Raw genomic sequence first — 21,542 nt, forward strand, 5'->3', positions numbered from 1 at the left:
ATTGTGAAGACACAGCATGTACTAAATGGCTGACAGTTTTATAATGTCATTTTATTGTCCTTTAAATTATGATCTCCTCTTACAGACAAAAACAAAAAAAAACAGTAGACAGCATTCTTCCTACAGCGTACATACCGAGAATATTACTTTATCTTCCTTTCTTTCAGTTTAGAAAATCTAAATGTTATGTTAGTGAATACATCTCTCAAGTGAAGTGCCCAAGTGAGTGTCTGAAGTAGACAACATACTGGGTGCTGCCTATCAGATGGGACACTTCAATGGGCAATATAATACAACGAATATGACTTGATAAAGATGTCATTTGAATACACAGGTGCAGTTTAGGCTAGGAAAGTACAACGTGAATAATAATAATAATCAATAACTGTCGATAGTTTTTATGTCATATAATTGAAGTATTTACAGATATATCTGCCAAGTATTTTGTTTTGTCATATTGGATGTCTGTGCAAATGTAATAACTTGTTATGGCAGGTATTTAAATGTCACATTTGACTCTCTCTTCCTCCCATCTTTATGGGTGAGTTATATAATTGTACTTTAGATGGAGATGTGTGTAAGGTCCAACTAGAACAGACTGACTTTGTACTCTGTCTTTGTCATGATCCTTCTCAGTCTATACTTCTAGGTTGGATACTTTAAAATGTACTAATTCAATTTTAAAAGCTGTTAAATGTGACATCTTCTGCATAAATTTCAACTTGCTAAACAAGTCTCACAACACGTAAACTCCATACTCAAATTTTTTAAAACTTTTGCCGCACATTGGAAACTTTAGGCCCGATTTCCATCCTGCACTTATAAATAAATAATTACGGTATCCTGTTCAGTGGAAACTAATTATGCAAAGAAATGCAGCAGACTGTTTTGAGAACATTTATTGAAAAGAAAGAAATCAAGATAAATCTGAAATACAATAATCAGGGGGGGAGAAAGAAATGAAAATAAATACAAAATAAATTAAAGGTACAAAAATTTTCATAAAATGTACATTTCTGCCAATAAAAACAATACATTTACTCCAAACAAGGTGTGGGAGCTTCAAATGAAAATCACACCAAACAAACTGAACTGAGAGAGCTAACATACAGTAAGGAAGATTTACCAACAGTACATTTTTATTATTCTTTTATTCTTCATTACAAATAGACACATTTCCCTGAGGAAACAACATCCACATGAGGCTTCAGATACTCTGTGGTTGACTCGATCTCAATGCCATTTGATGTTTTGTTAAAAATACATGATGTGAATAAGAGGCCGATGCTAACTGTCAACAGTCGGTATATGTTGTACCTGTATGAGAGCAAAGAGGTTTCAGCATTAAATCCATTGCTTGACAAAGCAGTGTCAGATTAAAAGGCAAAGCTGTAGCGTTGAACCAAAGCATTAGTATTTACACATCAATGAACTGATGACTTCTTCTGTATTAAGGTGCAGTTATGACACAGCTTAGACTGAATCATTTTGCCCATAGCAGCAATATAATCATTTCTACAATAGACTGCTGATATCGAGCAGCAATGCACATTCTTTTTGCCAATTACATTTTAATTTGACATGGATATAAAAGATTTTAAACAGTGAAACAAGTACATTTAGTGCTCAAACAGAGAAGTGTCAAGACTGTCAGATGTTGCTGATAGTTGTGAATTTGTTTAGAGGTGCCAGAAAGACTAAATGAATTAAATTCCCTTCTTGTGTCAAAGTATTGAGACCAAAGAGAAGCAACCAGTACATAGGAGGATTTAATATACTTCATTAACCTGAAGAACAAAGAAATCTCTCCATTCAAGTTGCTCTGAGTTTAACTTTCATTAAACTCTAATGCAGACATGAGTTGCGTAAAGTTCACCCAAGACAGAAAAAACATTGATCCATGTGCCCCAATCATACTTTACAATTTTCATATTGTGTGATAAATGCCCAAGATGACGAAATAAGGAAAACCCAAGATAATGCAAGTCCTTAACAAAAGTGAAAGTAAAATAAACCCAAAAGCCATGAGTAGACATAGAACTGATTGTAACACAGTACCAGAATAGTAGAAAAACACACACCAGCCCTTTGATAATCCAAACACCATACATTTTCAATAACTAAATCTTGTGACTTTAATGCACACACTAGAAATGTATATCTCATATATACAGATAGAATCGAATATATATTATAACGGTTACTTTTTAAAGGAAGTCTCTACTGAATCAAATCATATTTGAGAGAATTTAACACAGGCTAAAATTGAACTTTTTCTTCTTTGTTTTTCAAATGAAGGTGAAACGGAAACTCTTTGGAAATAGATTCAATAAACATTGTATTGCCTGCAATAAATTTATACTTTTTTTTTTCCTTTACACAACATTCAATTCTAGCCTGACTAAAAAAAGAAGTGACTGTAAATAAAATAGACAGAAAAAAACACGACCCAAGTTGAATCATACCAGCATCATTTTTGATATCGAACAGAAATAAGTAACATCGACATTTCTAACAATTTTCTTTAGAATCATTCCATCGATTGGGACAAGAACGTCCATTTGAGCCATGTTGTGCATTTCTCAATCATTTTTTTTTTCATATAAATATATCCATCTTCTCACACTAATAATTTACCAAAAAATACTATAACAAAATACTATAACTTTGCTTATCAAATAAATAATGTAATCATTCAAAGTATGGACACAGATCCCATTTGAGCTTGTCATTAAACCGTATGGATTTGGGATTTTATGACTAGTCTCTGAACAGTTAATGGCTTTTAGGAACTGAGCAACTTCAGACTCTAGTTATTACTGATATAGTAGGAAATGTGTTGTGATCTCCTTTCTAAATGAATGAAATAATGACAGTCAGAGGACAAGCTAAATGTGAAGTCGTGTGTTACACATGAAGAGTCATGTAATACAGTGTTTTTCAAACAGAAACAGCAACGTTACATATAGTTTGAAAGACCTTTGAATTGTTGTACTTTGTGACACAAGACTAGTTGAAAGCATTAACCCACATAATTCATGACAGGCTGCTATAATGAGTATAGTTAGAACCGGCCAGCACTGTGCCTTAAAGTTATACTCCACCCTTAAAATGCCTCTTTGAGCATTTAGTTTATAGTGGCTGTGGTTATCTCTCAATCAATGAATTAATATGATTTCCAGTGATCCATTCTTGAGGCAAATAATGAATCCACTAATGTCACTTTAATGTCAACTGCCTCGTAAACTCATCAAACAAACATTTTAGAACTCAGTACCCACCACGTGATGAAGTGTTTGAAACTGAAAAAAGCTTTTGGGAAACAACACCTTGAATTTAAATGAGGGAGCAGTGAACATACAATATAGCCCTTAGCTCTCCATGCAAGTAGCCTATATTTAACGCATGAATACAATTATATACGGTCCATCCATCTTATGCAGCATGTGTTGTTGCATGGATGTTTTAAATGTGCTTAGAGCAGCGAGCTGATGAGATTTAAATGCTTTGCCTTAATTTACATCATTTTAAATCAGTCTTCCATGGGAAGAATTATTTTCTTCTTTTTTTTTTTTTAACAGAAATATATTTGTAGTGCTGCTGGCTTCCTTGAACTCATCTGACATGACCATGTAGATGAATGATGTATATAATGATGTCATGCATGAGGTAAACGTTCCACAGTAACCATCCATATTCATGCAGCTCTTAAATGAAGACATGTTGATGTAAATGTTTCTTAATTCTACAGTTATGCCGCATTTGTAATGATATTTTCAGGATTCAAACTATCAAGTCTTTAGAACATGATGATAGGTAGCTGGCTTCATGCAAGTCATTGTAAGCTTTCTGTTTCCTGTCTGATGTCCTAATATGCTGACAGGGCTCGACTCATAGATGCAAAAATATAAGATTCTACATTTTTAAGTACACTAGGGGCCCAAGAAAAGAGCTCAAGGAGAGACATGTTTGCTGTTCTTAAGTATTATGTTTCAATAGTGAAACAAAAAGTTTCACCTGAAGGAGTGTGAGAGGCAAAGCTATTATGTTCCCTGTCGAACAAGACTTGAGCTAGCCTTCAGTATTTCACATTCAAAATAGCATTAATTTGAAAGTACAGCTGCGGTCGTTGAGAATATAGTCATTAGTTTCAGAGATATCCTGTTATACACTTGTTAAACGGTTGGTTGAAGGACATGAAAAAGCTGGACAATAAATGTCTGTAACCGTTCCAATGACAAGACGTGAAATAGTACTTCAACTTGGACCAAAAGGTCACAGGATCCATGAGGCTTATGTGTCTTACAAAGCTGAAATTAAGTTAGTCTTTTTTTGTTTTTTTTTATACTTTTCTACTTAACAATCTCTGTTATAATCATAACGCTAAACTCTAGCAAACCGACAAAAACAATGGAGATACTTCCACAGCATGTCGTTGAAAAAAGACTTGCATGTCTCCATCACTGTTCTCTTGATGCATTTACTGTCTTACAAAACATGATGTTTGAATTCATATTATGTTTCAGCCTAATTAGGAGTGAAAATGCAATCACAGATATGTTTCTAAGTGTCATCATTTAGTAGTCTTAAGTATAGAACTGTAAAAGACCACTAAATAGTAGCAATCAAAGTCAACTAAGAGTATCTATGCATCAATCCACCCATCCTCCACTCCACCATTTCCTCCCACTCACCTCTTTCTCTGCCTCCCTCCTCAAACTCATCCAGACCATTTCTTCTATCACTTGGCCTTTCAGTCAGAGTAGCTAGTTCTTTTTAGGGCCTTAGTTTTAACAGACTTTATGTCTAGTTACTTTGTTTCAACTTCACCAAAAGTTGAAATCTAGTTTTATGGTCTATAAGTTATTGTAATATGATATGATATAATGGCATACAAGCAATCATTCAAGATTCTCCTAGGAAATTGTGCCAGCACATGAATGTAAGAGGAAAGCTCTGAATTGGACTGGCAAGGGGGCTCTATTTTGTACTTGTACACCTTTTAAAGAATATAGATCTGAAAAGGTCATCTGCAGAGGTCAACAAAACTGACCTGTCTTATCAACCATCTTTTGATTCTGCATTTATAAATGATCAGACACCAAGAGGGGATTCCATTTAGTATTACTTGATGTTTAAATGTAATTTACACAAACTAGAGAGACCTGAGAGCACATGAGTTGTTGAGCCAGAGTGCTGAGAGGACTCAGATTTATTTGGTGCTTCTGTGTAAGATTATTTTAGCTGTACAGTCTCTGGAACTACAGTATGAGCTGCAAGTCTCAACCCAATTCAAGAGATTGAATGTGTGTTCGCTGAACACATGTTAATTTCAATTTGATACTAGGAGGAACCATGGGGGGGGGCTAGGAGTTGACCATGATGTGATAGGTGGAGCCATTTTCTGGGCGGGGCTTGGCTTCAGTGGTGGTGGTTGGCTTTGGAGGCCAGTCAGGGTCCACACTGAGCTCCTGGGCTAGATGCATGTAGCGGGCCTTGGGCGCCATCTTGCGTGGGCAGCACAGCCAGGACAGACACTTGTATGTGCCCAGGTTAATCCCCCGCTGAAAACAACACAGCCAAAAACAAATCAATACAATTACCACAGAAAGAAAAAAGAGATTAGATCAATGAAGAGGTTTCACAAACATGTGCCGTATTTTGTTCAGGTTTTCTTAAACACTTTACTAACATGCAAAGAAAATAAACTACCATACTTATTAAACTGTCACATGCACAAGATAAAACTGAAGAAGAGCTATTGCTGGACACATTGTAACAAGAATGAAGGCATGCAAGTCATTCAAAATGAATTGTAGCATGATAATAGTTAGAAGGAGTTATCTGTAGACAGCCTTAAGAGCCACTCCTTAAAAACAAGCTAATGGAGTCAAAGATCAAAACAAACAAAAGATTCAACAGCAGATCTTATTGACCATATTTTGGAAAAGTCTGCTTTGAAGCTTAGTATGGCACATAGGCTTAATAGGAAATGAAGCGGAGGGAGAAGAGGTGGCAAGCAGTCAAACAACGGAGATATCCAAGGCATGGGAATGTTGTGCAAATTAAGAAAATATCACTTATAATCACTAATAATTTAAACTATAAAAACAACACACTATCAATATGTGCATGTTTTCTTTTTATCATTAATAGGAATGGCACACACTGTACACAACATGCAGGCCTGTAAGAAGTAGTTAGCTTCACCTTAAGAAATTGTTGCATAGAAAGAAAGTTGAAGTCGGCCTAAAGTAGCTAATAGACAGCTAAGAAGGGTCATTAAAGGCACTTTTTAAAAGAGGTAATGGGATCAACCCACTTTCCAGAGTGTTAATGTGTTCATCATTGACCACCGGTAGCTGTACATGTATTAACAGTTTTCCAGTTTTTCTTCGAGCCTATTTTAAAACATTGCGGATGAGCAGCAGGTTTAGTAATTAATGCAATTGTAATCAAGCCCTGGACAGGAGGACAGGAGAAGGAGGGGACAGATCAGGATGCGACTGACATCTCGCACATGCATGTCTTGGTTAAGGGTTACATTCAAAAAGTGTGCTCTGCGGCATTGGAGGGAGGAAGTAGGGACAGAGAGAGGGAACACCACACAAGAGGAGAGTGAAAAGGCTGAGGAGGAAGGTGTCATGTTTTCCCAACCTGTGGTGTCTGGGCGGCAGGAGTGTCGACAAAGCTTCCCTGTTTGTCTCGGCTGAATACAAGCTTCCATAAGATGATGTCAAGGACGAAGGTCTACGGAATAGTGCAGTGGGCAGGGAAAGAATTACAGTGAGGCGAATTTGATTTTCACAGTGTCTGTTATTGTTTTTTTCTGCACAGAGGTCTTCCATTGTTTTTGCTCAAACACATTCAGCAGAGTGTTTGTCATTACATGTGAGGTTGTAATTAAATTTGACATATTAGTAAGAAAGAGTGCATTGATTCTGTTATTTAAAAAAAACAATGTGGTTATATGCAAAATCATTTGGTGAATACATTTAAAAAGTGAAGTTATATGCACTGGTAGTTCAGGATGTAACATCATCTAAGACATCTGTTATGTAGTGTACGGATGCAAGGATTTCTGCAAGTAAAAATAGTTATTATTATCCTGCTATACTAAGTATGGCAGGCCAAAAGGCCATTTATTTTCACAGCACAAGTAATTTTCTTAAAGAGCATCTGTCTGTTCAAAAATGAAACAAGATAAACGTGTGCTGCTTTAGGGAATTTCAAAAGCCCCAAAAAAGCAGAAATCACTCAAAAGTAGCTTCAAGCAGTCAAACATAAACTGTTAACTTTCACATATTCTAAAGCTCGCCTCTTATAATATACACATATTTGTTTCCCACAGAACACGATTGATCCTGCTGTCCAGCTGAATGAAACAAAGATGAGCACACTGCATGAAAAAACAAAAACTGGACATGAAGGAAAAAAAACATGTATTAATACTTTAGGTTCAAGGGTGTGTCTTACCTCCATCAAAATAGATGCAGCAGCGTTGACGAGGATGATGAGGAAGAGTTTAACTCTCCACTCAAATGGGACACACACAATCTGTTCAGAGTGAGAGAGATAGACTTTCAAACACTGATCATCAGAGATCAAAAACAGCATTTGAATTATATCAATATTCTAAAAAATAAATATATTTTACATGAAAAAAACTGAGTAAGAGCGGAGTAAAGGTACATGTTTTTCATATGAATGATTTGATTGCTGGTCCTACATTTAACGAGTCTTACCTCTAGAAACTTATCAATGCTTTGGACAGGGTAGAACATGATGAACAGCAGGCAAACGTACAAAAAGAAGGAAGACAGCACAAAAGGCCCTGGGGAGGGGACAAATAAGTTCATAACAATGAAAAGTTACTTTGTAACTCAGAGCAGTTCTACTGGTGTCAAATCAGTCAGGTTTTCTTACAGTTCTTGTAGCTCGGCTGTCTGAAAGGTTTTCCTTTCGAGAAAACGATGGCAATGATGAGATACTGGAAGCAGGAGACATAGAAGAGGCTGGTGTTCTCAAAGTTTTGGATGTTGTGGTCGTCCAATTCGGTGTCGTTGTGGTCAGAGACATTGAGGTGTGATGAGTGGTTGCAGACACTAAGTGAGACGAGAGTTCAATTATTAAACGAGAAAATAAAATATTCAGTCCGGCGTCATCATAATATAGAAATGAGACATGGAAGTGACAGTTAATTAGAACATATCAAATTATTTTAACAGGAAGGCTACAGCAAATCCTCACATCGGGGCTGCTGCCTGTTTTGGTGTGTCACTATTATTTTGTTGTATGTCTTGTGGATTGTTTCTGTAATTGTTCCTCTTTTGTCCTCTGGAAATGGGCTGTTATTTACATCAACTGAAGAGGGTGCGGTTATTTGAAGTAGGCTTGCATAAGGGTCAGACCTTTATTAATAGTTTCCTCTAAAAAAATAAACCCGTTTGTTTCACTTAAAAAGGAAGCCTGTTTGAATTCTTATCTTTTTTGTTGTGATGCTGTCCTTTAACCATTTCCCTGTTAGAATTAGGGAAACATGCCATGAATACAACTAAGTATCCTCTTTGTATTAAACAGCCTTTGTCATGACATATTCGCAAGAATGTGATATGAAGGCTTGAATGAGACCCTTGAAATGTAGCTATCGCCATCTTGTGGCACTTGTATATTACTACAGAGTATAACTTGGCTCAGACATTATTACATCCACTCAGAGATAGAAATTGTATAATAACACCCAAGACAAGTAGTCTGGAAGAGAAAAAAAATGTGATGAAAATTGAATGTTTACAATGTTAAATGTATTATATTGAGGATTTGTTTAGAGTGCATTGTGCTTATTTTGGCATTCATATAATGTGAGAGGCAAATTTGGGTGTGTAAACCATCACTTATACTGGATATGCTGCTTTTATTTGACCATCTTCTTTTATTTGAAGAAACAGGGTAGGTAACATTTATATTATGATGTTTTTTTTTTTTAGCTGTAGAGCAGCAGAGGCATAGGTGAGCGTTTCTAATAGGTACTCACTCTGTATGCGGTGTCCAGACTGTGTACCAGGGCTGGTGTCGGACCCAGAGGAAAGTGATGGTCTGGAAGCCCAAGCAGATGAGGATCTGGGTCAGCACAGAGAACAGCAGAGGCCCTGAGATCAGACCTGATGGGGGGCGACGTGCCACTAGTTCTTTCCACGCTGGGTTTAAACTCACTGAAGAGGAGAAGAGGAAGGGAGCATGATGAAGATTGGCAGAGAAGAGGACAAGGTGAAGAGGCATTAAATAAAGATATTGATTAAGATAAACCAAAGCAAGGCAAACAACCATAGGCTAAAAAAACAAACAAATTATTTAGTTTTTTCTTATACTTACTGGTAAAGACAATAACGAGAATGATGGCCATGTCAATAAAAAGGAACTGGAAGTCTCCAAGGTTACTGAGGATCTAAGAAACATGAACGACAGCACAGTATAAATCAGTGTGTAGAGTAAATTCTGTGAAGTCCCTGAACGTGTTCTATCTTCACTTGTGGTAGCAGCAGCATACTTACAGAGTAGAGGAGAGTGACACTAATGTACTGGATGATGCTGTAGAGCGCCATGAACTTGAAAACACAGAAGGAGGTGATGAGAGCAGCACGCCCCTCCCTGTAATAATAAGTAAACATTGAGTCATCTCTATGCAACATAGAACTCGAACAGTACGTCATTAGTACATCAAAAAAAAAAAACATTCTAGCGCTACTAATTAGTCTAAATTGGTCTAAGGAAAAGATACCTTATGAGGCTGGGTACACAGGAGATGTTGGGGGTCCTGGAGGTGAAGGGAGATGCTACAGACGCCTCAAGCTCGGACAGGGAGATGCCACCATGAGCCCTCTTAAGAGCCTGAGTGAGGAAAGTAGGAATCACTAAATATGACCACATGTCAATATCTTAATGTACATTTTTAACTGTTGATTTAAAACTAGTAATTGCTTAACAAGTGTGTGTACATACCCCACAGTCGTTTGCTCCATCTCCACACATCCCCACAAAGTAGCTTTAGGCAAATAAAGAGCAGTGACAGTGTGAACAATGTTATCCATTATTCTTTAAACATGATCATAAAAATCTAACTGAAAGTTAAGCTGCTGCTCATCATTTAAGCAAGCCTCTCAGTAGCATGATCATGTACTTTGGATGTAATAGTATAGCTCCATCATTTATTTGACTAAATCACTTACTCGACAGCCTGCAGCGCCTCAATTAACTGGGTTTTCTGGTCAGGGGCCATTCTGGCAAACACTGTCCCATGCAGCACAAGCTACAAAACAGAATGCACCGTCATTTCAACAGACATATAAGGATTCAGGGAGATTATTCTAGATGTAGCAGCAACTTTTATTTAGTATAATACACAGAAATGCTGGAAACAAAGTCTACTCTCATTTAAGAGATCAATGTACCTTTTGAAGCATGTCAGGGAAATGTTCCTCGATGACAGCAAATGATTTTCCATTCATGGCAAAGTGGTACAGCTCTTGTGGTTTTTGCTCATCTATGTGGAAATTATCCTCCAGACTGATTGTCACTTCCTGTTAAAAGAGGCAGAACATTAAATACAAAGCTATCCTCAGACAGTACGTTCTTGTTAAACCAACTGGTCAGACTGTCACAACAATTCAAGATTTTGATATTCCATAATAATCAATATTATTAGTATTATTAGTATTAATATTGACTTGTTTTATTGGACCTCATTATGATATAAAATGATTGGCATTGTTGGAACATTAGTCATTTCTACATATTTGTTTTTAGACCATATCTGTAAATTATAGTGGAAGAAGCCTGAGTGGCGTCACCCATTGGTTACTTAAGTGGGCTTTGAAGAACTGTCGATGCTGGAAATGCTTTCTCAACCCAACTTTTAGTCAGTTCTTTGACCAACAACTAAAAGCACATACAGTTACAATCAAAATTATTCAACCCCCATTGCAAATTAGGTTTATTGGCAAAATTTACAAACTTTCGGCTCTTTGCAATGAACAAACCAAACAATTATAAAGAAGTAAAAAGTAAAGTAAAAAGAATACTGCAGTGTCAAAATTATCTAACCCCCTGAATAGAATCCCTCATAAAAGCACACATTTGCAAATTGAGTGTTGTTTCAAGCACACTTGATGCAACCAATCAAGGGCTCAATTAGTTCCATCAGGTGTGCTTGAAACACATCAAATACCTGGTCTGACAAGGAGTTTGTTGACAGTGACAATTGGTTGCATGTGAGAAACATGGCTAAATCAAGAGAATTGTCCAAAAAGATAAGATAAGAGAAGAAATCATTGTCTGGCACTAACAAGGAAAAGGATACAAAAAGATGGCAAAGGCACTAAATGTTCCTAGAGAAAAAGTTGGAATCATAGTTCGCAAGTTTAAAGCTAAAAGGAACTGTGGCTACACTACCTGGACGTGGCAGAAAGAGGACGCCCATGAGGAATGGGCTAAGATTCCTCAGGAACGCTGCCAAAGGCTGGTGTCTGGCTACGCATCACGTTTGCAGCAGGCCATAACAGCAAAAGGGTGCTCTACGAAGTACTAAAGATGCTTGTCATAAAGGGGTTGAATAATTTTGAGACTGCAGCAGGCATTAAAAGTGACATATTGTGTTGAACTTAGAGAAACCACTGATATTATTAGTTGTGTTATGTAAATTGTGCTTTTTTGATTTGTTCATTGCAAGCAGCTGAAAGTTTGTAAATTTAGCCAATAAACCTAATTTGCAATGGGGTTGAATAATTTTGATTGCAACTGTATGGGAATCTTGTTGAGTTTGGATTGGGTGCCAGGGAAAACATTTAGTTATCGACATGCTTGAATTTGTCTCTCCGTCCCGTACGTGTATGAATGTGTATGCATTAATGCAGCCTTGTACTGTGTTTGTGTGATTGTGCAAGCCTTATTGCAGGCTGCTCTTTCGCTATGCTTTTTCTCTCTATTTATTTTGTGCAAGCAATCTATTCCCATTTGCCTCAAATCCTCACCTCCAGGCGAGGTGTCTTGCTTGGTTTGTCAGCATATCGCCAGGTGATCTTGGCAGCTTGTCCATTATGTGGAGGGAAGGCATCAGCAATGATCACTGTGTCCTGGGGAGGGATCATCCCACAGTCTCGGGCCACAGAGATGGCGGTCAGCATGTTGTCACCTGGAATATGAGTATAGGACCTCTCTTATTTTGCACTTTCTCTCCATCTCCATAAGAAATATCAAGGGTGATGTGCCTCACTCTTGTTATGTTGATACCAGCTGTTTATGGGAAGTAGAATGAATTTAGCTTATTGCCCTTGCTCCATTTGACCTTTGTCATGCTGGTATTAAAAAATCCAGCAAAGTCAGACATTAGTCACTTTATCACAAATACACACACATTAAAAACTTAAGATTTTTCTTAAGTCCCATCCTTCAAAATAATGTCAGTAATTATTTCTGTAGGTAAGGCGGTCTGTGAGTAGATCATACATTTGTCACGGGTTACTGAGTTCCTTTTCAGCTCCAATGTACGAGGTCTTTTAAAGGACTGTCTTTCATTTTAGGATTTGTGTAGCAACTTCCAACAGTCAGATTTTAAAGAGAAAGCCAAGCAAGGAGGTTTTTACAATCCTCTCGTACATGTTGGAGTTAGTTTGTGCCAGTCACACTGAGCAACCTAGAAACAGGTATTAGTTGAGATTACAGGTAGAGCGGACTGAATACCAGAGAGATTAAAATATCTTTAGTGGCAAAAAACAGATTACCAGACTCATTATGTATTATGTTTCTATTTGTAGTCTCAGTGAGTGGTTGTGTGTTTTAAGAGACTATATAGATACAGTTATGAATTAAGATTTGTGGACTAACCGGTAACCATGACAGTGCGGATGTGTGCTTGGCGGAGGTCTTGCAGAACCGCCGGGGTTTCAGCCTTGAGCTTGTTCTGCATGATGATCAGACCAAGGAACTCCACGTTTGTCTCGATGTGATCCCTTGTTTAAAAGAAAAGTCAACACATATTAGTAAATAATACATATTTTAGAATGTCTATGACAAAAAAAGAAAATAGAAGTGCTTCTCATATACATTAGCTTTATAAATGACTATAAACAAACATTTCAAATATAAATTGTTTCTGTGGTTAACAGCTTGCAATTAAAGCTGCAACAAGTATCTGTATAGTGTAAAATGAAGATGAGAAATAATATTATCTAAATTAAAAAGTCTGCCACCTGTTGACATTTTGGACTTTGTGCCAGGTGAGTTTTGATTCAAGTCGACGATGAGCCAGAGCTATGACCCTGAAACCCTGCTTGGTATAGCCCTCCAAAACCTCCGCAAAGTTTTCTGGCACTGCAAAGAGGCAGAGAAATATAAAATCACAACAGTCAGAGACCGATAGAAAGCAAAAAAAGAAGACATATCTAACCTGTGTGGATTTTGTAAAATCAACTGCTAACCTGTGTCTTTTCTGCAAAGACTAGCCACCACCTCTGGTGCGCCCTTTACGTAAGCATCCATGCGTTTCTCCCCCAGCAGACGAGCCACCACACACATCCTCTGGAGTGCTGAGGAAAAGGGAAACTGGCGGACAATACCGATCTCGTACGCTGTCTGCACATGCACACCCACACAGACGCAAAGAAAAACACATCAAAGTCTTTATCTTCTGTGTGAAAGAGAAGATAATGCTACTTACTGACTAGCTACAAAATGACTTTTAGAAGGATATTTGGAGACTCAAATATTTGGTTGACATGTTTAGAAAAAACAAATTATACAGACTAGATCTCAACTTTATTTTTTCAAACTAAAACATAAACAAATTCCCTGAGCTACAAACAAATTGATTTGAAACTTTACAATTTCAATCACCTTTGTAAAATGCTGTCAAGTGGAAAAAAAACATTAATTTTAATATTCTAGCCAACATTACTTGTACAACTATAAATGCTCACTACTAAGAACTGAGCTGCCCTTTCGATGTGAATATGGGAGGCAGAATACTTACGGCTAGCTCGTATAACTCCTAGAATGAGAAACAGAGAACAGTGGGATGAGTCAGTGGGGAATTTATAAGCCAGTCATTCAGTGTTAAAGTAATGTTGCCTTTGTTATTTTATGATGGTAGTGTTTATTTATGACACACTTTTTTGCTTAGATTACAGCTTATAACCTCTAAATCATTTGTCACCTTTCAGTTACAAAACAAATTATACAACGCTCACACCAGCTCTGTTCTATTAATTAGTTATGTGTCATTTGAATTTATTTGTTTGCAATGATAAGAAAGTGTTAACTATAACATTTCAGACTTTTCCCTGACTCTGAAATCCTGTGATTATACTGCGGAGCCACTAGGTTTTTGTCCATACCATGTCCTGGTCTGGTGATGCAGCTGGCTCCGGGGGCAACAGTTGTTTTGGGGGTCGAACCACAGTGGGCATGATACGATTGTGGAGGGCTGTTTCCTCCTCAGTGGCCTCTTCCAGGAGCTGAACAGACAAAGATTTAAATCGAAAACATAGTTGAGATAATTTATTTTTTTTCTCCCTGTAACAAACTGCAGAAAAATGGGAAATGGGATTTTCAGTCACTCTTTACACTTTTAGGGTGGTCACTCTAATATGATTCCCACTTTTCTGTCCTGACCGATAAAACACTTTTGTATTGATAGAGAACAGCTCACCCAGCCCGTGGCCTCAAACATTTTTAGGTCTAGTGGGTCTCCAGACAGCTGGCCGTCTATTTTGGTGAGAGAGTGGCAGGTGGCCATACAGGCCACAAACTGGGACTTGACAAGGTTTTCCTTATAGGCATTTTCCTCTGACAAGTGGAAACTGTAGGGGCAGGAGAAACAGGATTTGGACAAGAAAGGACCCATTTTACTCGGACATATACATGGAGAAAAGGTGAATCTTTAAACTTGTTTAAAATGTGTTTTTATGATTTCCTTAATACTATACACACACAAAATCAATAACTAGTTTCTTAAATGAAAAAATCCTTAAAGTCAATATTCCTGCACATTACAAAATCTGATCAACACCCATAGGAGTCCCCATGCAGCCCAAAAGCATTTATTCAGTTTGTAAGAGGACTCTTAAGGTAAGAGGTAGGTTGAAGATCTTCTCAATTTTTAATTCATCCTTATGCTTTTTGTTTTTAATTCAGCATTTTCATTGATTTGAAATGAGAAAGGAGAGCTTCAGAAAACACAATCTCAGCAATGGCTAAACCAGAACAGTGACTTGAGATCTTTAAGGTAAAAATGGTCTTAACCACGATTACTTTGATGCTTCATAAATCTGAGAACAGACGAGCTTACCTTCCGTTCTCAACCCTCTGAACTCCCCACAGATCTAACCCATCTTCTGTCAGAGTTCCAGTCTGTAATTACACAGGAAGTACATTTAACTGGTTATTTACTCTTGTCGTTTGTAGCAACACAACTAAGACAGGTACAATCAATTTAGGGTAACTTCAGAAGTAAATACTGATATATATAAACTAACTTCAAAACATCATTAATACACATGCAAACACAGTTTTCATTCATCCTCCTCAAAGCATTCTCCAAACTGTAAAAATAAATAGAAATAGTCATAGTACTTTTTACCAAGTTATATCCAATGTTGTCTACATTTATGCATGTACTGTCTAAAGGTCAATGCTAAAAGAGATGCTAGTACTCACCTTGTCAAAACAAACCAGATTGATTTGTCCACAGATATTGATCCTCTGTGGGCTGATACAGAAAATGCCGATGTCTCTGAGTCGTCGCTGGGCGTAGACGATGCCAGCTGTCATTGCGGCGGGCAGCGCTGGTGGCACAGTGATAGTGATGATGTCCAGAGATTCAATGATGATGGTCTTGGCTGGCACCTGGGGAAGGCAGAATTGAAAAAAACATCAGGAAACTTTTGCATTTTAGACAATTTTTTTGAGCCCTGAATCAGCACTCCTAAAAATGGGATTCACAGTCCAGATTTCAGAATCACATAAGAGGCATTTCCAAACAAAAGCCAACAGGAGCCAGTTTGAACTGAACAGCTTGGTACAGGGTGTTTTTCTGCACTTTCAGAGCATGGACCCAAAATGGCTGATCCTCAAAGTCTGATGATAATCCTACTATAACAACACTATAATCATACAACAGGCTTTATAAAGAAGGGGAAACTAATGCCTAACACAGTTAATGTTCCTCTGCAAAAAACTGCTTCAGATATGTTTTTCCATTCTGTTAGTTATGGAACAGCCATCCACTTCTCATTATTAGTTTGCTTTGTAGTGATTCTGCCCTCTAGTGGGCAAATATCTATTTGGTTCAGTTTCAAGCTTCCTCCCTAGAGAGCTGTTTTTTTATTGTGCACAGATTAAACTTTGGTTATTCTGGGAAGTTTAAAGGCTTGAGTGTGTGTGACCATGTACTGCAAATGTAGAAGAAAAGTTGCTGAAGAAGGAAATTTGTGATCAAAAATAATCCCTTGGATTGACTAGCATTAATTTCCTTTTACAATTGCTTTGTATTGGTCTACAGACGCAGTACCATATATTGTTCTGATACATTTTATAAGTATTGTGTTGGTCAATCCACAGAAAGCCAGAGTCTCTGAATAGTCAAGAATAGGGCAGTTTAAAATTAGATTTTCTTAAATTGGCACTCCCATTCTAATCACTGCACTCACTAGCAGTCTCAAGGTACGTTATATGTTATGTCATTTTATAAATTCATTCATGGCCTCCTACGTTACCTTGTTCATGATGCTGAGGACAATGGAGTAGACAAAGCCAATTCCAGCCACAGCCACCAGACACAACAGGAAGAGGTAGGCATCACGGTACAGCTTGAAGTCGGTGGGTTTTGGATAAAGGATGGAGCGCACCAGCTGGCCTTTGGCTGTGCTGAAACCTGGAGGTTAAAAATTGTTATGAATAAGTGTGAGAAGCTTTCAATATTTGATTTTAAATTATTTTCTGACTGAGGCTCAGGTCTCTGAACTGTTATGAATTAGGCTTAAATGGTCACAGAATTGTTTTAAAAATGACTTTAATGTTGATAAGTCATGTACTGTATTTACTGGATCACATCTTTGGAATATCGTTGGCATTGTTGTTGCTGGTTTGAAGCAAAACACAGCACGCTAAATGGAAATAGCTTCTCCAGTCAGTCTACTAACAAAAGTTATACTGTTTTCAAATGCTTAATCCAAGCCACTAATCCTGCTCCGTAATCCTGCTCTCAATCTGCATTCTCAGGGTACACAGAAAATTTCCACAGACATATCTTGGCATTTTAATTTGATCCTTCTTTTACTCCTCACATTCAACAGCTGGTAAAAAGGTTAATATGGAAGCCGGGCTTTTTTCCCCATAATCAAATCCTGCCTCTTTTTTAATCTAAAAAGAGACTGGTTGCTGCCACTTTTACATCTGTGCTATGGTGATGTGTTTCATATGCAAACTTCGTCTAAAGGCTTACATTCACTGGACACGGTGTGTCACAGAGCTTTGAGGTTCATCACTGATAGCCTTAAGTCTTCTTTGTTTACTGTATTCACATGTTGGATGGTCATGAGACTAAAACACTGGCATATTCTTATTGAGAAGGCCATTTCAGGTCTATTCCCCTCGTACCTTCTGACCTACATTAGTTGAAAGAGTACAGGTACTAATAATATTCGGTCCCAGGAACTTTTCTTACCCTTTGTTCCAAAGGTCAGAACAGAACTGGGGAAAAGGTCTCATTAGATGCTTTTCAGTGTATTTTTAACGACTTGGATTCAGGTATCGGGACATGTTGTGCCTGATCTATTAATAAGTACTCGACTTTGACAAATATTTGCTGTTTTACTTGTTTCATGTCTTTTAATGTATTCACCTATTTTGCATTATGTTTGTACGTATAGCTTCTCTTTGTTTGTACATATAGCTTCTCTTTGTTTGTCAGAAACTTTATTTACTGTGCTGCTGCTTGTCTGGGCCAGGAAACTCCTAGAGTTTTCTCCTGGTTAAATAAATATATTTTTTAAAAATTACAAAATTGATGATCTAACTGTTTCATTGTCAAAGTTTCTGCATAAAGCATCATAGAAATTGTACACCAATGTAGAGACCATTCTAACTTGAACAATTCTTAATGAATATCACAAGACACACACGTACCTGTGCGGACCACAACAGCCTTGACCAGTTCTCCTGTGTAGAAACGGGTCTGGATGACATTGGTGCCGCAGAAGAGTGTGTGTCTCTTATACTCCTCTGTGTTGTAGGCACTGTCAGCTTCCTCCCTCCTCTCCCCTGGTTCAGGATTTGGGAGGTTGGTCTTTGTCACAGGAACACTCTCACCTATCAGGGTTAGACTAATGTTAGGACAGACGGCTATGAGCTCTACAGAAAGAGTGTACTGATGTTGTGAGTCTCCTGAGGTCCATCGCTTAATTCATCTACAGACATACTGGGCATCCCACCAGTGTTTCTCCTGTGTAACAAGATAAACACTTTTTCTTATATTTACTAACCTGTGAGCATGCTTTCATTGACGATGCAGGTGCCGCTGACCAGCACGGCGTCACATGGCATGATGGTCCCATTGCTGGGGATAATCATAACATCACCAGGCACAAGATCTGTAGACATGATCTCCTCGATATCTGCCAGGAAGAAAGTACAATGGAGAGGAGGAAAAAGGTAAGTGGACAGAAGTGTGTGTCACTGAAAAGAAGATAGAACATTAGGAGTGTGGAGAAAGGTGAAATGGAGCCAACAGTAGCAGATGGTGGGGGCGATGAGGAAATAAATATTTTGTGTGTCAGAGCCCCTGAGTCTTGTTCAGCACATCTTAATACTCACAGCTCTCTGGGCAGCAAGAAAAAAAGCTGAGGCATCACAAGCAGAGTGCCAGATCAGTAGGTGAATGCACTGACAAAAATATAACTGGAGTACAAATGCTTACAGCATTTTTTTTTAAACTGAAGTTTAACTATTTTCCTCGGCTACCTCAGAAAAATGTATTTTAATTGGCAACAGCTGATAAGACAAACAATGTAAGAGTTTATATCAATGCATCACCTCTGCAGAAACAATCCCCTTTAAAAGGCATGCAGACATGAAAAAGCAATGTAGAGAATGTTTAAAGAATGCTTTCCAACACATAAATAAGCTACACCCACTTTTTTTTAATACACACATTGTTCATTCTTTCTCATAGCCTGCATTGTCCCATACTGGCAGCCTTCTGGAGGACAGCCAAAGCAGGGTGACTTTGTTATTGAGTCTGGGCCAACACAGGAGCAGAAACTGTCTACTGTCAGGTTTTGTATAGAAAGCACTCTTTACAAAAGCAGGAAACCGTTCAGCGTAGTACTTGCTGTGTTTTAATGTTGAAGTGACTGAAACTCTAACCCTTAACCCTGATTAAAGAATCAAAAATTATAAAGAAATCAACAAACCTTTGTTGGCCCTGCATACAGACACACGGACGATACTGTGAGTTGCCACCATATCATGAAGCATGACATATTGCTGAAAAAAACAACAACAAATATAATCTTTTAAAGAGTGAACTTTTGAGGTTGTCGATTTAAAAGCTAGGAGTAGTAGACATAGTGTAGAGGAGCCTTTAAACCCTGAACTAGACACAAGAAGAGGCAGTGAAAATGTCTGATATGGTCTTTTCCAAGGCTGCTGCTGTTCTAGTTACTGTAGTGTTTTTTAGAGGGTTGAGAATGTTGTGTACTTAAAGTTACTGATATGTTGATGTAACAGTTAACTGTTCTTTATTTTAAGTTCCTTTGATTTGTTTTAAGGAATTTCTGGCATGTGGTTTTTTGCAGCAGAACGTTAATTTCTTAGGAAGCTGATCCGAGTTCATTTTAAAAAAGGCATTTATATTAAGTTGATGTTTCATAAGTCTCATACGAGCAGATGATCCTGTCAGAAAATACCAATACCCCAGACACACATTTATTCATTTAAATCTAGCAGGTTGCCCCACACAGACGTCAAAATGTAGGAACATATCTTCCGGATCAGACGACATCTCACTTGTAGCTTAAGAAGTTCCATAGTTGCAAGTAACATATGCACAAATAAGAACCTATTTCGTTTCTTTCCAGGGCAACTTGTTTAATAAATGGCTGTGGATTCACAAAAAGTCCCAACTTTCTGTGGAGCTCACCTTTTTGATGGTGTACAGAGAGGTAGCTATGGATATGACCGACATGAAAACAATGGCCACAGCATAGTAGTAATACTCATCGGCACTCCACAGGATCACACTGAAGAGCTGGAAGATGTAGAAAGGATTGAGGACCTGCAGAAGGAGAGAGAGAGAGAGAGGGAGAGAGAGATTAGGTTGGCAATTGCAAAGATGAGAGCTTGAAAGTAGAATAACAATTACTTTATAAACAGATATATCAATAAGGACATAATTAAGACACTGTCAGGACGCAGAGGTGTTCAAGTTCCCATAAGTCAGCATGATTCCCACTCAAGATGTTAACTTATGTAGCGAGAGAAGGGCTGATGTCACTAGAGGTTCAGATGTTTATCAGTGTTTAAGGTGCAAATGAATGAGATGCATATGTAAATAAAGAGTGACCACTGAGGCAGGTTGAGGCTTAATGTACATGGCCAGGTCAGCAGAAAAGCTTGAGTTTTGTATTTACCATGAATCAGCAGTTCTCTTGTGGAATTTTACTAAATGGATATCCAAACTTGTTTCCTTTAAAAATTAGGTATATAACTGTAAATGTCTCTTATTATTCTCCTATATATGTACCGGCAGAGAAAGAGAAAGTCTGATCAAACTGACAATGTAACTGAAACCTAATTAAATGAGCGATAAAACTGATTAAGTATGCCGAGAACAGAGGAACAGATGTGCACTTATTTATACGGCTTAAGTACACAAGTAGGTGTTTGTGTTTCAAAAATAGATCTGGTGGTTGAAGTGACTAATGCCTTGCATAAATAATGGTTTGCATGAATCGATCAGAGATCAAGTTATTATTTCAAGTTGCAGAAAAATAAGTCCAAATAACTAAATCAGGGGCATTAGCCCAATTCTACAATTTGTCTAAAGAAATCTCAAAAACACTGGGCTGAGCGCAAAAGTTGACATGATGCATTTTATTGAAGGAAACATGTGTCTCTGTTGAGTGTTTCCCTCTGTTGAGTGTTTCCCGTTGAGTGTTTCCCGCACCTACTCAGAAGTGCCAAGTATATTGGCCATTTTCCCTCCAGTGAATGCACCGATTTGAGGTGTGAGGTCTCTTGTTTTAACTGATGCTTCTTATGCCCTCATTTTTATCATTTCTCTGCAGCTGCTTGCTGCCAATGTGTGTTGCGCGTTTAATTTAGGAAGAATGTTGTGAAACGCTGAATCATCAACAAGCCTGCAACATACACAGATCCCCTGTTGTGGTAACGGAGTATCTATGGAAACATTTCAAAACATGAGTAACCTTATTTGAGCATCATTATCAAATGTACTGCTGATAAATATTGTAAAAAAGAGAAGACACAAA

The 21,542-nt window shown here is 37.8% G+C and overlaps 1 protein-coding gene and 1 long non-coding RNA gene across 2 annotated transcripts in view; one reads left to right on the forward strand and one right to left on the reverse strand.

Annotated features, from left to right (window-relative positions):
- Nucleotides 1–883: 883 nt before the first annotated feature.
- Nucleotides 884–21,542, reverse strand: part of atp13a3 (ATPase 13A3) — a 39,459-nt gene continuing 18,800 nt past the window's right edge. The window contains exons 9-34 of the mRNA XM_020639264.3: nucleotides 20,192–20,326; nucleotides 19,464–19,536; nucleotides 18,534–18,665; nucleotides 18,178–18,360; nucleotides 16,767–16,924; nucleotides 15,709–15,897; nucleotides 15,341–15,402; nucleotides 14,702–14,852; nucleotides 14,388–14,507; nucleotides 14,024–14,041; nucleotides 13,473–13,626; nucleotides 13,245–13,365; nucleotides 12,880–13,004; nucleotides 12,027–12,187; nucleotides 10,449–10,577; nucleotides 10,227–10,306; nucleotides 10,000–10,042; nucleotides 9,779–9,888; nucleotides 9,552–9,648; nucleotides 9,373–9,445; nucleotides 9,035–9,212; nucleotides 7,927–8,105; nucleotides 7,746–7,834; nucleotides 7,477–7,557; nucleotides 6,658–6,750; nucleotides 884–5,564 (exon numbers count right to left, since the gene is read on the reverse strand). Coding sequence (XP_020494920.2) covers nucleotides 5,367–5,564; nucleotides 6,658–6,750; nucleotides 7,477–7,557; nucleotides 7,746–7,834; nucleotides 7,927–8,105; nucleotides 9,035–9,212; nucleotides 9,373–9,445; nucleotides 9,552–9,648; nucleotides 9,779–9,888; nucleotides 10,000–10,042; nucleotides 10,227–10,306; nucleotides 10,449–10,577; nucleotides 12,027–12,187; nucleotides 12,880–13,004; nucleotides 13,245–13,365; nucleotides 13,473–13,626; nucleotides 14,024–14,041; nucleotides 14,388–14,507; nucleotides 14,702–14,852; nucleotides 15,341–15,402; nucleotides 15,709–15,897; nucleotides 16,767–16,924; nucleotides 18,178–18,360; nucleotides 18,534–18,665; nucleotides 19,464–19,536; nucleotides 20,192–20,326 — 3,132 coding nt within the window. The 3' untranslated portion in view covers nucleotides 884–5,366. The remainder of the gene's footprint in view (nucleotides 5,565–6,657; nucleotides 6,751–7,476; nucleotides 7,558–7,745; nucleotides 7,835–7,926; nucleotides 8,106–9,034; nucleotides 9,213–9,372; nucleotides 9,446–9,551; nucleotides 9,649–9,778; nucleotides 9,889–9,999; nucleotides 10,043–10,226; nucleotides 10,307–10,448; nucleotides 10,578–12,026; nucleotides 12,188–12,879; nucleotides 13,005–13,244; nucleotides 13,366–13,472; nucleotides 13,627–14,023; nucleotides 14,042–14,387; nucleotides 14,508–14,701; nucleotides 14,853–15,340; nucleotides 15,403–15,708; nucleotides 15,898–16,766; nucleotides 16,925–18,177; nucleotides 18,361–18,533; nucleotides 18,666–19,463; nucleotides 19,537–20,191; nucleotides 20,327–21,542) is intronic.
- Nucleotides 14,795–19,456, forward strand: LOC136179401 (uncharacterized). Its single transcript, XR_010666525.1, has 3 exons — nucleotides 14,795–14,924; nucleotides 18,563–18,702; nucleotides 19,223–19,456. It is a non-coding gene; the product is annotated as an uncharacterized lncRNA (long non-coding RNA).

Source organism: Labrus bergylta, chromosome 6 (assembly GCF_963930695.1).
Source record: "Labrus bergylta chromosome 6, fLabBer1.1, whole genome shotgun sequence".
In the NCBI taxonomy this organism is placed as follows: domain Eukaryota; kingdom Metazoa; phylum Chordata; class Actinopteri; order Labriformes; family Labridae; genus Labrus; species Labrus bergylta.